The sequence below is a fragment of the Rhinatrema bivittatum genome, chromosome 9 (genome assembly GCF_901001135.1).
Source record: "Rhinatrema bivittatum chromosome 9, aRhiBiv1.1, whole genome shotgun sequence".
Classification (NCBI taxonomy): Eukaryota; Metazoa; Chordata; class Amphibia; order Gymnophiona; family Rhinatrematidae; genus Rhinatrema; species Rhinatrema bivittatum.
In genome coordinates, this window is record NC_042623.1 from 80,438,409 (window position 1) to 80,453,262 (window position 14,854).

The 14,854-nt window shown below is 47.3% G+C and overlaps 1 protein-coding gene across 1 annotated transcript in view; it reads left to right on the forward strand.

Annotated features, from left to right (window-relative positions):
• SELENOO (selenoprotein O) overlaps window positions 1-14,854 on the forward strand; it is a 73,044-nt gene that overhangs the window by 33,120 nt on the left and 25,070 nt on the right. Inside the window, exons 5-6 of the mRNA XM_029615492.1 lie at window positions 8,316-8,596; window positions 11,258-11,408. Of these exons, the coding sequence (XP_029471352.1) occupies window positions 8,316-8,596; window positions 11,258-11,408 (432 nt within the window). The remainder of the gene's footprint in view (window positions 1-8,315; window positions 8,597-11,257; window positions 11,409-14,854) is intronic.

A 14,854-nucleotide genomic window follows, 5' to 3' on the forward strand; every position in this document is an offset into this window, starting at 1 on the left:
CACTGCAGCTGACTGACAGGGCTGAGGTAAGGAGAGGTGCAGGAGGGACCGGGTCTTTTAAGGCCGGCCGGGGAAGCCTTCAGCAGTGTTCCCCTCAGCTCCTGGGGCTCCGGGTTGTTTTCTGAGGGCAAGGATGAGTTTTTCTCCGTGTATCTCGTTTACTCGCCGCTTCCCTGCTGGGGGCCTTGCGATTTCACTATAGATAGACTCCTTTCCCGCGGCACGGCTGCGCATGGTTTTTTCTCCTCAGCTGGTAGTCTTTTAGCCCGCAGCACGAAAAGTTTGTTTTTCTGGTCCTGCCTGACTGAAATTTTCTCCGCGTCGTGGCTCCGAGCATTTCTTTTTTTATTTGCGCCTTTTTCTATTTCATTTCAGGCTATCGGCACGCTGCTGTGAATGGGACTGAAAACAGAATCGCAGGTCTGCCACGCGTATGGGTCACGCGGCCAGGCGTTAGATGCGGCCTCCTTATGTGCAGCGTGTTCCCCGGGGGTTAGAGGGCTCAGGGCTTCTTGCCTCCTCCCTTGGGAAGGGAACATCTGTCTCGCCTTCGGCTTCGCGGGAAGAGGATTCTCCACCTGTTCTATCCCCGGTGAGGTCTTCCCTCACCAGGGGAACTGATGATATCACCCCAGCTGACTCTCCAGTGGGGGAGGGGGACCCGGAGGGGTTTTCCCCAGAATTTGTCCTCCTTATGCACCAGGCTTTCCTGGTGAGGAAACGCTCAGCAGTAAAGCGGCCTGGTCTCCTGGGGGCAGGTTTGGACCCTTCTGAGAAAAGAGGTCGGGGTACGGACCCTCAGCGCCTCTCTGATCAGGCTCACCCCACAGGGGATTCTCCCCAGGGTATATGCGATCCGATCCCAGGGTCTGGGGCAACGCCGGTTTCTGGGGTATTGGGAGCGGCAGACCCAGATCTGTGGCCGGATCCGGCTGATGTGGATACTGATGATCCGGATGAGCCCGATGACCCTCCTGCGGAGGGGGATGACCCCAGCGTGGTGCGTTTGTTAAAGCGGGATGAGTTAAGACCTCTTATTCCCCAGGTCCTTGAAGTTCTGGGACTTAAGGTTTCTCAAGAAGAGTCTGACAATGAGGGTGTCAATCCAGTCCTTGACTGCATTAGGGGTCCCACAACATCTTTTCCTCTGCCTAAGAAGGTTCGCAAACTAGTGACCCGGGAGTGGGAGACTTCGGATTCTGGCTTGAAGGTGGACAGAGCTATGGCGAAACTGTACCCGTTATCGTCTGATGTTTTGGATTTACTGAAGATTCCAAAGGTGGACGCCACGGTCTCAGCAGTCACGAAAAAGACCACTATCCCGGTTGCTGGGGCGGCTGCCCTGAAGGATATGCAGGACCGCAAGCTGGAGATCCAGTTGAAGCGAGCATTCAAGGTTGCCGCGCTAAGCCTTCGGGCAGCAGTTTGCGCTAGCCTCATGCAGAGGGCCTGTCTGTGTTGGGGCCAGGAGTCGGCTGCCGGGGCCGGTACAGGCGACAGTGGGGCTCTGCAGTCCACCAGCCTAGAAGCAGGCATCGCTTATGTTGCAGGTGCTTTGTATGATCTGGTGAGGACCTTGGCGAGAGGTATGGTGTCCTTGGTGTCAGCGCGGCATCTCTTCTGGCTGCGAAATTGGGCGACGGATTTGTCCTCCAAGTCCCAGCTTTGTAATCTACCCTTTAAGGGCAAGCTCCTGTTTGGGGAGGATCTGGATCAGCTAGTAAAGCTGCTTGCCGAATCCAAGGGCAATCGGTTGCTGGAAGATAAAAGATCTTCTAAGAAAGTCTTCCCTCCTCGAGCTAGGTTTCGGGACTCTCGCCGTTTCAGAGCGGGTAGATACTCCGCACCTCCTGCTTCTAAACCTGTTTCGGGGCACCAGCAGTCCTTTTGAGGGGGTCACCTGCCCGGAAGAGATTCGGGACATCTTGGTGCAGGAAGTAATAAAAACCCCCAATGAAGCCACGAGCACCCATTCCATCGTCAAAGCTGTCGGAGGCAGATATCCAACTTTTACACGTAATGGGCAAGAATTACATCAGACCGCTGGGTCTTAGAAGTGATCAAAGATGGGTATGCACTGGAGTTCTTGTGCCCGGTCCGGGAGGTTTTTGTGGAGTCCCAAGTGGCCTTAAGCGAGAGGCGGTATGGGTGACTCTACAACAACTTCTCGAGCTCAAAGCTATTGTCCCAGTTCCGGAAGCTCAACAGGGACGAGGTCTGTACTCTGTGAACTTTATGGTCCCCAAGAAGGAGGGCACGTTTTGGCCCATCCTCGATCTGCAGAAGGTGAACCGTTGCCTTTGGGTTCCTCGCTTTCGTATGGAAACCCTGAGGACAATGATGGCCGCGGTTCAAAAAGGGGAGTTTCTCACTTCTCTGGACCTCACGGAGGCGTATTTACACATTCCGATCCGGCTGAAACACCAGAGGTTTCTGCGGTTCAAGGTCTTGGGATGACGCTTCCAATTTCGAGCCCTCCCATTTGGTCTCACAACAGCTCATCGTACGTTCATCAAGGTGATGGTGGTGGTGGGGCCTTCCTTAGTCAGGAGGGAATCTTGGTCCGCCTGTACCTGGATGACTGGTTGATTCACGCAAAGTCTCGGGTGGACTGCGACAGATCAGTGCACATGGTGATGTTCACATTGCTATCCCTAGGTTGGGTAATCAATGTGCAGAAGAGTCACTTGGAACCCACTCAGAAGTTGATTTATCTCGGAGCACAATTCGATACCTTGCTGGGCAAAGTGTTTCTAGCGGCGGACCAAATAGGAAGTTACAAATACATTCCCTTCTTCGAAGGAACAATCCCACAGTGTGGTATCACCTTCAGGTCCTGGGCTCCATGGCTTCAACGTTGGACTTGGTTCCTTGGGCGTTCGCTTACTCTTAAGACCTTTACAGTGTGCACTTTTGTCTCGCTGGAGCCCGGTGTCGGAGCAATTCCATCTACCAATGCCTCTACTTCCGGAATCCAGAACCAGTCTGTCATGGTGGCTGTCACTGGACAATCTGGAACGGGGGGGGTGGATTTGGACACTCCGAACTGGCTGATAATCTCCACCGATGCCAGCCTCTCAGGTTGGGGGGCGGTGTGTGCAAACAGGTCCGCCCAAGGGCTCTGGTTGGCGATGGAAAGATCCTGGTCCATAAACTGGCTCGAGACAAGAGCTGTACGTCTGGCCCTGCAGGCGTTTCTTCCCTGGATCCAAGGCAGAATGGTGCGAGTCTTCTCGGACAATGCGACAACGGTGGCGTACATCAACCGGCAAGGCGGGACTCAAAGTCCCGCCATAGCACTGGAGGCACGTCTTCTGTTCACCTGGGCGGAGTGCCATCTCGAGGGCATTGCCGCATCCCATGTCGTGGGAGTAGAGAATGTGCAAGCCGATTATCTCAGCCATCAGCAACTAGACCCAAGGGAATGGGAACTATCTCTCGAGGCGTGGAATCTCATTTGTGCCAGATGGGGAACTCCTCAGCTGGATCTGATGGCAACGCAGGCGAACGCAAAAACAGTTTGTTTTTTCAGCCATCGCCGAGAACAGGGCTCTGTGGACATAGACACTCTCGCGTGTCCTTGGCCCACGGGGATTCTGCTGTATGCCTTCCCGCCCTGGTGCCTCATAGGTCGGCTCCTCTGTCGCATAGAGCTGCACCCGGGAAGAGCAATTCTGGTGGCGCTGGAGTGGCCATGTCTGTGGTTCGCGGATCTGGTACGCTTTGCTCTAGAGGGCCCACTTCAGCTGGCTCCTCTAACGCATCTGCTTCGTCGGGGGCCCATATTTTCAGATCGGGAGGATCGCTTCTCTTTCGTGGCTTGGCTTTTGAGAGGTGACGTTTACGCTTGAGGGGTTATTCAGAACAAGTCATTTCCACCCTCCTACAGGCGAGACATCCAGCCACCTCTATGGCCTATGTGAGAGTTTGGAAGCTTTTTGAGACATGGTGTCATCAGCGTTCCTGCGACCCTTTAGAGGTGCATGTTCCTCGGGTGCTTGACTTTCTGCAACAGGGCCTCGCTAAGGGCTTGGCGTTCAATTCCCTTCGTGTACAAGTTGCAGCTCTAGGTGCCTTGCGGGGAAACTTTGATGGCTGTTTGCTGGCAGCGCATCCGGATATTGCTCGGTTTCTTAAGGGGGTCAAACATTTGCTCCCTCCCATCCGGATTGGAGATTGAATTTAGTCCTGTGAGTTCTATGTGGCGCTCCTTTCGAGCCTCTTCGTGGAGTTTCCCTGAAAGATTTGACTTTGAAAATGGTGTTTTTGATGGCCATTTGCTCGGCCCGTCGGATCTCAGAGTTGCAGGCGCTGTCTTGTCGGGATCCTTTTCTTCGGATTTATGACGATCAGGCATCGTTACGTACGGTTCCGTCCTTTGTCCCTAAGGTGGTTTCAGCCTTTCACGTCAATCAAACTGTGGAGCTTCGGAAGTTCCCTAACTGGTCCTGGGAGTCTTCTCAGAACAGAGACCTTCATCTTGTGGATGTGCGGCACGCCTTATTGCGTTATCTGGAGGTTAGCAATGACTTCAGATGTTCTGATCATTTGTTCAATCTCTTTGGTGGCCCAAAGAAGGGGGACAAAGCGTCAAAGGCGACCGTATCTCGGTGGATTAAGGAAGCCATTTGCGCGGCATACAAAGCCCGAGGGCGTCAGGTGCCTTTGGGTCTCAGAGCTCATTCAACTAGGGCTCAGGCTACCTTCTGGGCAGAGTGTCAGTTACTGTCGCCTCAGGAGATCTGTAGGGTGGCGGTGTGGTCGTCTATTCACACTTTTACGAAACATTACCGATTGGACGTAAAGGCTTCTGATGAACCGCCCTTCGGGGAGAGTGTGCTTCGTGTGGGCTTTTCTGGTTCCCGCCCAGTGTAGGGTGGCTTGGGTACATCCCACTTTTCTGGACTGATCTGGATATGTTCAGGAAATGAAAATTGGTTCTTACCTGCTAATTTTCGTTCCTGTAATACCACAGATCAGTCCAGAGGCTCACCCCTTTCTTCAGATACCGAAAGACTGTCTTGGTCAGAACCTGCTTAAGTTTTTTTTATTGTTGAAGCTCCTTTTTTGCAGACATGATTCATGAAGCAGTTTTTAGCAGTTGTTCGGTCTGGTTTTTTGCCAGCGACGAAGTGGTAGTCGAAAATTTGGTTGGGTGCTACCCTTCGTTATTTAGTTCTGTTAGCATGGGCTTGGGTACTGGTCAATACTGAGTGACTGCATGTGGCACTCTCGTTATGTAGCAGTGCCCAGAGTTCTAATTGTTCTCTGACTCCACCTGCTGGTAGGGATATACAACCCACTTTTCTGGACTGATCTGTGGTATTACAGGAACGAAAATTAGCAGGTAAAAACCAATTTTCATTTGGCCACTGTTGGAAACAGGCTACTGGGCTTGATGGACCCTTGGTCTGACCCAGTATGGCATATCTTATGTTCTTATGATGTCCCGTTCCCCCCTCCCCCCCCCCCCCCCCCCCGATCCCTTCAAGATGTTACCTTGACACATTGCTTTCTAAAAACAGCAGAAAGCTTAAACATCTCAATACTTTTATTTGTGCATAAAATGTGGTCCAGGTGTAGATTTTGCCTGTCTGTGTGTATTCACACACATATATACAGGACTGTAAATTTCTTGGTCACACGGGTGCATGGAATACTGAATCTAAAGCTGGAGGTGAGGTGGTCCAGCATTCTGTACCAGCCTTTTTTCATTACCACCTTGGATTCTGTAAAAGAAGGTGGTGAGCACATCTTTGGTTAGTAGAGTCCTTCTTGTTGCATATTAGAGAAGAGCTGGAGCTTATATGGGACTCACTTGCTACTACCCTTTTCCTCAAAGGTTACAGTAGGCTTAGTGTCAGCAGGCTGTACTTGGTTTCTGGAGCTGTTTCCCATTGCACTCATGCATACTTTTTTTATTTTTTATTAGATCTTTTATTTGAGTGGCATATTTAAAGTGGAAATGTCTAAACACAGTTATATAAATTAACTTTGACATAAGTTTGAATTGCATTTTTCCTCTTCAAGAGAAGCCAATTCATCTGAAATAGTTTAACAGATGCCATCGTTTTTCTATTTTCTTAAACAACATAATTGAACAAGAGCTCATTTGTGAAATAATTTAGTAGTACTTCAAAGAAAATAAACTTTAATGATGACCCAGTTATAAATGTCTATAACTTAGGTGTAAAATGAAGAAGATAGAATGAAAAAGAGAAAAGAATGGTAAAGAAAAGGAAAAAAAGAGAAACTAGTATTTCCTTATCGTCCCCAGGCCAGTCCAGACGATTGGATTTTTCTCTCCTACTAGCAGATGAAGACCAAGAAGAAAAGTTTTACTATATTTTTGGTACTTAACTTACTTTGCCACCTGCAGTCAATCAGTATTCTCGTCTCTTTCGTACGGGAGAAGTGTCTAACCTGCAGTCAGACTTGGAGACAAAATTTGTTGCTCTGAGGCATGTTAGGTCCTATTGTAGGATCATCCTCCTGGTAGAGTAGGGTTGAGCAAGGGTTAGGTGATCCTTCAGTGACTTGGACCATGTCCAGAAGGAGAGTTTTGAAAGCCCAGTGGAGCTGGCTCTCTCATATCCTAGCCTCACCTCCATCCCTTTCCCTCTTTTTCTCTGTTTCTTCCTGCCCTCCTCAAAAGACTCCTGTAAAGGGAGTATTGTATTTATCTCTCTTTTTTTTGGGGGGGGGGGGTTCTGATCCCTTTAAGTTTAATAAAAAAAAAAAAGGTATATGGGCACTGGCAGTGAATGACTGGGAGGCTGGGTGTGAGTGTTCAAGATTCAGTGATCCAGAGGGCAGAGAAAGCTGCGGGGCTTCTGCCTGTGGTTTGGGCCGTTGTCCAAGAGGTGTGGGAACCACAAGAGGAGAGAGGCAACCTGTAGAAGTTTTCAAAGCAGCAGCATGCTGTAAACATGGCCACTCTCGCTGAGCGGGAATCCCAGAGCCCAGCTACAGGCCTCTGGTTTGTGCACACATTGCATAGGCGATGGGTAGAGTTTGTCGAGAGCTTCCCTGATGGAAGTCAACAGCAAAAACAGCAGTCCTGTGGCCCTGAAGCCTTTAATGGTGGAGAATGTAGCAGCACAGGAACAGTGGCTATAGTGTTGTCTTCCCCTGCAAGGCAAGGGAATCCTGATTGCCCGTGGTATTGGGATCTGGTGCTCCATGGGACAGCACAAAAGGAGATTCTGGTTTCTTATTAAGAGAGACCCTTTTTGGCATAATTTGTGCTTTTTATGCACAAAGCCTATCTGAGGAAAAGAGCTAGAGCTAAAGGGCCCTCTCTGAAGGTGGTGGTGGTGGGGGCGTGTTTGACCAGTGTGTCTGTCTTACCCCAAAAATCTATTTAATTACCTCACTGCAGTATATCTAAATCTTTGGGGGAAGGCCATCATATATGAAGAAAAGTACATTCATTTCACAATTATGTCCTCGTTTATACCCTCTCTGGGATGTAATATCATATAAGAAGGATTCTAGATCTCTCTTTCTGATTCTGTGAATTGATTTTTTTTTTTACCAGATCCCTTTCCACTCTACCTCTGTTACAGGCCTATCAACATCTTTCCCATGTTGCCAATTAAATATTGTCTATTCAACCCAAACTTCTTACAGAAGTCATAAATTCTGGAAATAGTACCCCTACTGCCTACCCATTTACAATACCAATTTTCAAATACAAATAAATCTCTTGCCCATTTCTTTTTTCATGCTTCCTTTCTAAACAGGGGAAACAGGTGAGGAATTGCTGTGGGACCCAGAAATGAACACCACTTATATCCATGTGCTGTCACCAGCCTGTGATTTTACTCTTATGGCTCAGTGAAAGTAAGGTGATTTTTTTTTGAAAAGGGAGATAGATATATATGGAGGCACATGGTGCAGAGTGATGGGGATAAGGAGGAACATAGGTCATGAGATTTCAGTTTTTTGCCCAGCTTCTAAAACTTCTTGCAGATACCTAGGAATTTTTAATATGTCTTCAGCCCTTTATGTATGTGTGTTTGAACGTATACCCATTACAGTGTCTACGGTATATTATTTCTGTGTAGCTTGGCTGTTAGATTTAATGTAACACTGCAAAATGTACTTTCATTATGCCATGGAAAAAAGAGGTCTGTAAATGAGTGTTATTCCTAAATATGGATTTTATCATATGATGAAATGCTATATTGCCAGCAATGCTTCCTTGATAAGTATACTATCTAAAGAAAATGAGTATTGATCCTCTACAGAATCCAGCAGTTTCCATGCCCATAAAACAAAGAAGCTTGCAAACTGTGCTATCCTTATTGCAGATATGATCCAGATCACATATGCAATGCTTCTGATAACATGGGGCGCTATGCTTACAACAAACAACCTAGCATCTGTAAGTGGAATCTACAAAAGTTTGCTGAAGCTTTGGTTCCAGAACTGCCCTTGGATGTGAGTGAGCGTATCCTTGAAGAGGAGTATGATGCAGAGTTTGAGAAATATTATTTGCAGAAGATGAGAAAGAAACTAGGCCTCCTTCAGTTGGAGCTAGAAGAAGATAGCAAATTGGTATCTGACTTCCTAGAAACCATGCACCTCACAGGTTAGTGAGAAAGTAACTTCAAAGAACTTATGATTTATAGTATTTTAACAAATCTAGGTCACCCTACAAAATAGTAAAATAACATGAATGACATTCCATCATAAACATTTAAAGCTGATTTTATAGAAAATATTATTTATGGCTAGAAAAGCATAAATGAACTCCAAACTAGGGTCCCATTTTAATAAAGTATGCTAGGCAGTGTGCATGTCAGGAGTTGGTTCTGCTTAAGTTCAGTAGTTTCGATTTTAGCAAGGAGATAATTTATTTATTTATTTTATATTTAGTTTCTTTTACTATACCGATGCTCAAGACTAGGTCTTATCGTACCGGTTTACAATGTAACTGAGGGGAAACCAATTAACATCAAGGTAGAAAGTAAAGTTACATTAAACAGGGAGCGTAAAACCTGGGCAATGGAAGACAGTACAGAGTTTAAACTAAGAAACGATTAGATAATGAGTTCAAAAAAATGTTTACATAGCTTAGCACTCCTCCATGCAAATTCTGTGTTAATCAAGGTGTTACCTATTACTTCCCAGTGCAGAGACATGCTTAGGTTTAACTCATGTTTTCTTAATGCTGGAAATTTTAACTCCTGATCAGAGCTGGAGTAAAGTTTCTGGAGCTGGTGTTAGTCTATGGAACTGAATCTAGAGTTCTTGGCATCAGGATCCTGTACTCAGGATTTATGCATACAACCTTTAGGAGCACCACTTTTATGCTCCTAACTCATATTTTCTGCATACATCATTTATGTGCAAAAATGTTTCTTGCACACAATGTGTGCAGACCATGGTGTGTTATATACCTAAAACATGTTTTATGTGCATTAAATATAGTTTATGCATGCAAAAGATGGTTTATACACACAGACCACATTTTGTGCCCCTAAATCAGGGGTCCCTAAACTCAAGGGAAGGGCCAGAGGATGTACCCAGGTCAGATTTAAGATTATGGCGCCCATAGGCAGCTTCCACAGGAGCTATGGGTTCTTCCTCCAGAAATCATAAAGCAGTGGGGAAAGTTCCATCTTTTGGGGTACCTTTAGAATTTGGCGCCTTAGACACCTGCCTGTGCCTAAATGCGATCTTAGACTATCCCTTGGAGTTTCCTGATTGTGGGAGGAGAGGGGGGAGGGTTCCCAAGGATGTGGCAAATCAGATGACATGCCGGTAATAACAGTTCTAGGTTTCTCAGCAGTTGATAACCTGCCACACCCCTAAGAACTCTGGCTTCCCCTTTCCCCCCCCCCCCCCCTCTACTCTCCTCTGATCCTACCTCCACCCTCCCAGTCCTTCCCTTCCCTACCCTATTCCCCTCCCCATTCACTTCATTTTCCTCTCTCACAACTTTCCTCGCCTCTTCCTTCCTTCCTACTCTCACTCACATATTGGCCGTACACTGGTGGGCGTGGCCTTCCCAGCAGTGGCATCCTTCATGTGTGGGCGCTGGGGCCTCTTATGCCCACTAGCCTTTCTATTGCTACCATGAGTGAAAATAAATTCTTCCACTGGCCAAATCTAGCCACACAAATTAAAAGCATGACAGGCTGAGCAGGCTGGGTGCAGCCTGTGGGCCATAGTTTGGAGTTCCCTGCCCTAAATCTTGATTTATTCAAATTAACAGGTACATTTTCAAAGGAGTTGCGCATGTAAATGTAGCAATTTTTAAAGCCATTTACCCATATTAAGTACACTTAACTCAGGTAAATCCTATGGACAATTCAGTGGCATATTTTGTAGCAATTTTCAAAAGCCATTTAACATGGATAAAGTGGATTATACATGTAACACCCAGTTTCAAGCATGTAAATGCTTTTAAAAATCAAGCCCTATAATGTGCATTTTCTTTGTGTGCATGTTAGGTTTATGTGCTTTTTTTAAACTCCTGATGCATTTGCATACTATTTAGTTTACTGCCTCAGTAAACTTTTTTATGTAGTGATCTCATTAAAAATATGTGCGTTGAAATACAGTGCACATTTTTTATTCTTGTTTTATTACATCAGGACCTAGGTTTGCAATAGAGCTACTTTTTTGGAAATCTAAACATACCTTGATCACTCAGCTGGCCAGATATTTATTTTACATTTCACACAATTCAATTAGCATTAAAATGCTGCCATGTGACAATCTTTTATTTTGACTTATATATTTGAGTTTGTTGTGAGTTTACTTTAATACATTTGATTTTTATTAGGAGGAGTTTTTTCAGTTAGCTTGACCAAAATGCCTGGTTAGCAACCTTGTAGGAACATGTAGCAAACTAAGCTTATTGATATTAAGAGGTTTAAATCTAGTTTAAGATTATATGTACTTGCAAATAATATAATGAGAAGGAAGTATGATCTGATGTTTAGTACACTGAAATGAGAAGAATTTCCAGGACATGGGTTTACATTCCTTCTGCCACTAATTATGTGAAATTGGACAAATCTTTTTATCTCCCTGTGCATCAGTTTAACCAATTGTAACTGGGTTATAGCAGCAACATTATTCCTCATTTCCCAACCCTTACTCCTTTGATCTAGAAATGTTTTAGTCTGTTGCTTCTGAAGTGGCTTCATGTGTGGTTGAGGTAATAATAAAATGCAGAAGGATCCTGTTTGAATGAAATATGTTCCTTAATTTATTATAATAATCCTAATTTATTTTTCAGGTGCAGATTTTACAAATGCCTTTCGTTTACTGAGCTCTTTCTTAGGAGTATCTGATCAAGTTAAAATGGAAACCTTCTTGGATAAAATCATCCAGGAGTGTGCCTCCATAGAAGAACTTAAAGTGGCTTTCAGGCCTAAGATGGATCCAAGGTATAATGGAACAATGTACTTGTGTGTTCTGAAACCTCCCCACTATGGAGTAAGGAAGCATGTTATCAGCCACCATAGTATAGCACCTCTACAGTCCTGGTATTAGGGCTGGCTTTAGAAGGGTGCAGGACCTGGGTTGAATTGACTGCAGATGGCCTCCAGAACACTGTATATTTATTTATTTGTCGATTTTTATATACCGTTGTTTGGAGCAAGCCTTCACAACGGTTTACAGTAATAACTGGTTACATAGAACAGAGCAATAATAGGAATCATTATAACAAGGACAGTTTACAGTAATTGGTTACATAGTGCAGAGTAGAAAACGGATTAGATTATAACAAGAAGATAGGGGAGGGGTGTTGTCTTTAATATATGTTTAGTGGAGTTAGAACTATTTACTTAGTGTAAGCGTATTTACATAGAACAGCATTTCAAAGAATGTTATTAGGGGAGGAGGATTTAGAACGATAACGAATTATATAACGTATAGAACGATTACGTATATATATTATATAACGTATGTAACGTATTATAACGTTAACGGAAGGTAAAAATGGATGGAGGAATACCGAAGAATATACATGCGAATATATAGTATTCCCTGTACATACCAGGATCATTCCAGACGGTGGGTTATGTTCCATGTCCAGCAGATGGAGTCAGAACACAAAATTCCCAGGGGAGGAACCATATAACCACGCCTCCCCTGTAACAGCTCTCAGTAACGTTCTGACTCCAGCAGATGTGAGCAGGGGACTTGTGGTCCCCAGCTTGTTAGCTTAGGGCTACCTCCTCAGGGGGATCAAGTTTAAAAAAAAAAAAAAAGGAAATTTTAAATTTTCAGTTTAGGTCACTTTGCTAAGGCTCCTCTTAGAGCAGGGGGAGAGCTCTCCGCTGGTGCTGGCTCATCGCTCTCTAGCCTGGTGACTTGCTGACAGGCTGTTGCCTGTTTTCTTTCTTTCTTTTCTCATTTTCCTCACTGAGGGCTCAGTTGGGGTAAGTGTATTTTTGTTTCATCTTCTTTTTCAGCAGAAGACTGCAGTTTTTTGGACTCCTTTCGGCTCTCTGAGGTGAAAGTTGGTAGCGCCGGCCTCTCCCTCCTGACCCAGGTTTTCCCCCCTCCCTTTTGGGGAGCGACCGATGTCCTGACCTGCGGCCCCGCGAAGCACTATTCCCCGGGGCCGCCTGCTGTCGGGAGGGTAATTCCCCGTCAGTTCTTGAGGTCGGTGGGGGACCGCGGCAAGCGTCCGTTGCCGGGTCGGCGCTCATTTTAGGCGCGAGCCACCTGTAGAGCTTCCCCCCCTCTTTCTCTCCCTGCGGCGATGCAGTCCGCGGCGCCTTGTGAAGGCTCCGACAGGGCCGGATTATTTTCTGAAGAGGGTCTGTGCTCAGGCTGTTTCCCCGAGGGGGAATGTGCGCCAGCTACTAACAAGGACGTTCGAGCTGCAGACCGCGTGGGAAGGAAGCGCCAGGCCCCATTCCCTCTCAACGCGGGAACGGCGGCCATTTTGTTGCAAGATTCTGATGCCGCGCTTTCTGAGGAGGACACGGATAATCCGTTCCCCACTTCTAGGCCCGTTTTGGACCTTTACTCAGTCTAATCCTGGTAGGCAGAGGGGGGATCCCCCGGTGGGTGACCCCTCAGGATGCCAGGTCTTTTCCCCTGAATTCATAGTCCTGATGCACAGGGCTTTTCTTCAGAGCAGAGAAACGACCTTCGGGACCTGGGGACCCTCTCCCCCCAAGATACCATGTCCTACCCCTCTCCTGGGTGGGACCCTCCCTCAGGCTCGCCCCCCTTTAGTAGGCGGGGGAGCGGGGACATCTCGTGGCCCTACCGGGATACCATTGATAATACAGACTTCGTCGGGGGAAAGACAATCCCAGGACCCTGACGTGGACGACCCCACCTTGGCGGCCCAGGTGGAGGGCGACGACCCTAGGGTCCTCCGCATCTTCCAAGTGGCGGAGTTGGATGACCTCATTCCCTACATCCTCCAGGAAATGGATATTGATCCCCTCCGGAACCGGTGGGGCCTGACCCGGCTCTCAAGAAGGGTGACCCACTCCTAGCAGGACTGTGGCCTCTAGCCAAGTCTTTTCCCACTCATCACAGGATCGTGCAGCTGATCACTCGGGAATGGGATTCCCCGGAGGCCAACCTTAGGGTCGGTAGAGCCATGGAAAAATTGTATCCTCTGCCGGCCGATTTTTTGGAAATTCTCAAAGTTCCCGCCGTAGATTCTGCGGTATCAGCGGTCACAAAGCATACCACTATTCCTGTCACTGGAGGGACGGCGTTGAAGGATATGCAGGATCGGAAGCTGGAGGTTTACCTCAAGCGTATCTTTGAGGTCTCGACCTTAGGGATGCGGGAGGCTATCTGCAGTTCCCTCGCACAGCGAGCGGGTCTTCGGTGGGTGCAGCAGCTTCTCACCTCCTAGTCCTTACCAGACGCTTAGGCTCACCAGGCGGACAGATTGGAAGCCGTGGTTGCCTATGGAGCGGATGCTTTATATGATCTTTCAAGGGTCCTAGCCCGAACCATGCTGGCGGCGGTCTCAGCGCGTCAGCTCCTTTGGCTTCGCAATTGGTTGGCTGATGCCTCTTCCAAGACACGTTTGGGGTCCCTTCCTTTTAAGGGTAGGTATCTTTTTGGTGAAGACTTGGATCAGATCATCAAGTCCCTTAATGAGAACGCGGTGCACAAGTTGCCCGAAAATCGACCCCGTTCGTCAAGATCATATAATTACTCCAGAAACCGTTATCGTAACCAGCGGAGAGCGCGTCCTCAGAGGCAACAGCCACCTCGGGCTCCCTCTTCTCATTTGCACTCCTGGAACCGGCCCTTTCGTGGGCGCCGCCCGGGTAAGGAAGCGCAGGGTGCTGGTACATCCGCTAAATCTACCCAATGATGTCAGACGGACCCGCGAGGTGGTCCCTCGACTGGGGGGTCGCCTTGCTCTCTTCTACAAAGAGTGGGTCCAAATCACGTCGGATCAATGGGTTCTGGATATTCTAAGACGCGGTTACGCTTTGGATTTTGTTTGTGCTCCTCTGGACCGGTTCCTGTTTTCCCCTTGCGGGTCCTTAATCAAACAGGGAGCCGAGCGGCAGACCCTCGATCGTCTCCTTCAATTGGGGGCCATAGTGCCGGTGCCAGCCGCCGAACTGGGCCGGGGGCATTATTCAATCTACTTTGTGGTTCCCAAGAAGGAAGGTACTTTTCGTCCTATCCTGGACCTCAAGCAGGTCAACCGATCCCTCAGAGTCCCTCATTTCCGCAGGGAGACACTCCGTTCAGTGTTAGCAACAGTTCATCCGGGAGAATTCTTGGCTTCGTTGGATCTCACGGAGGCGTATCTCCACATACCAATTTGTCAAGCTCATCAGCGTTACCTACACTTCAAAATTTTGGGTCAACACTTCCAATTTCGCACTCT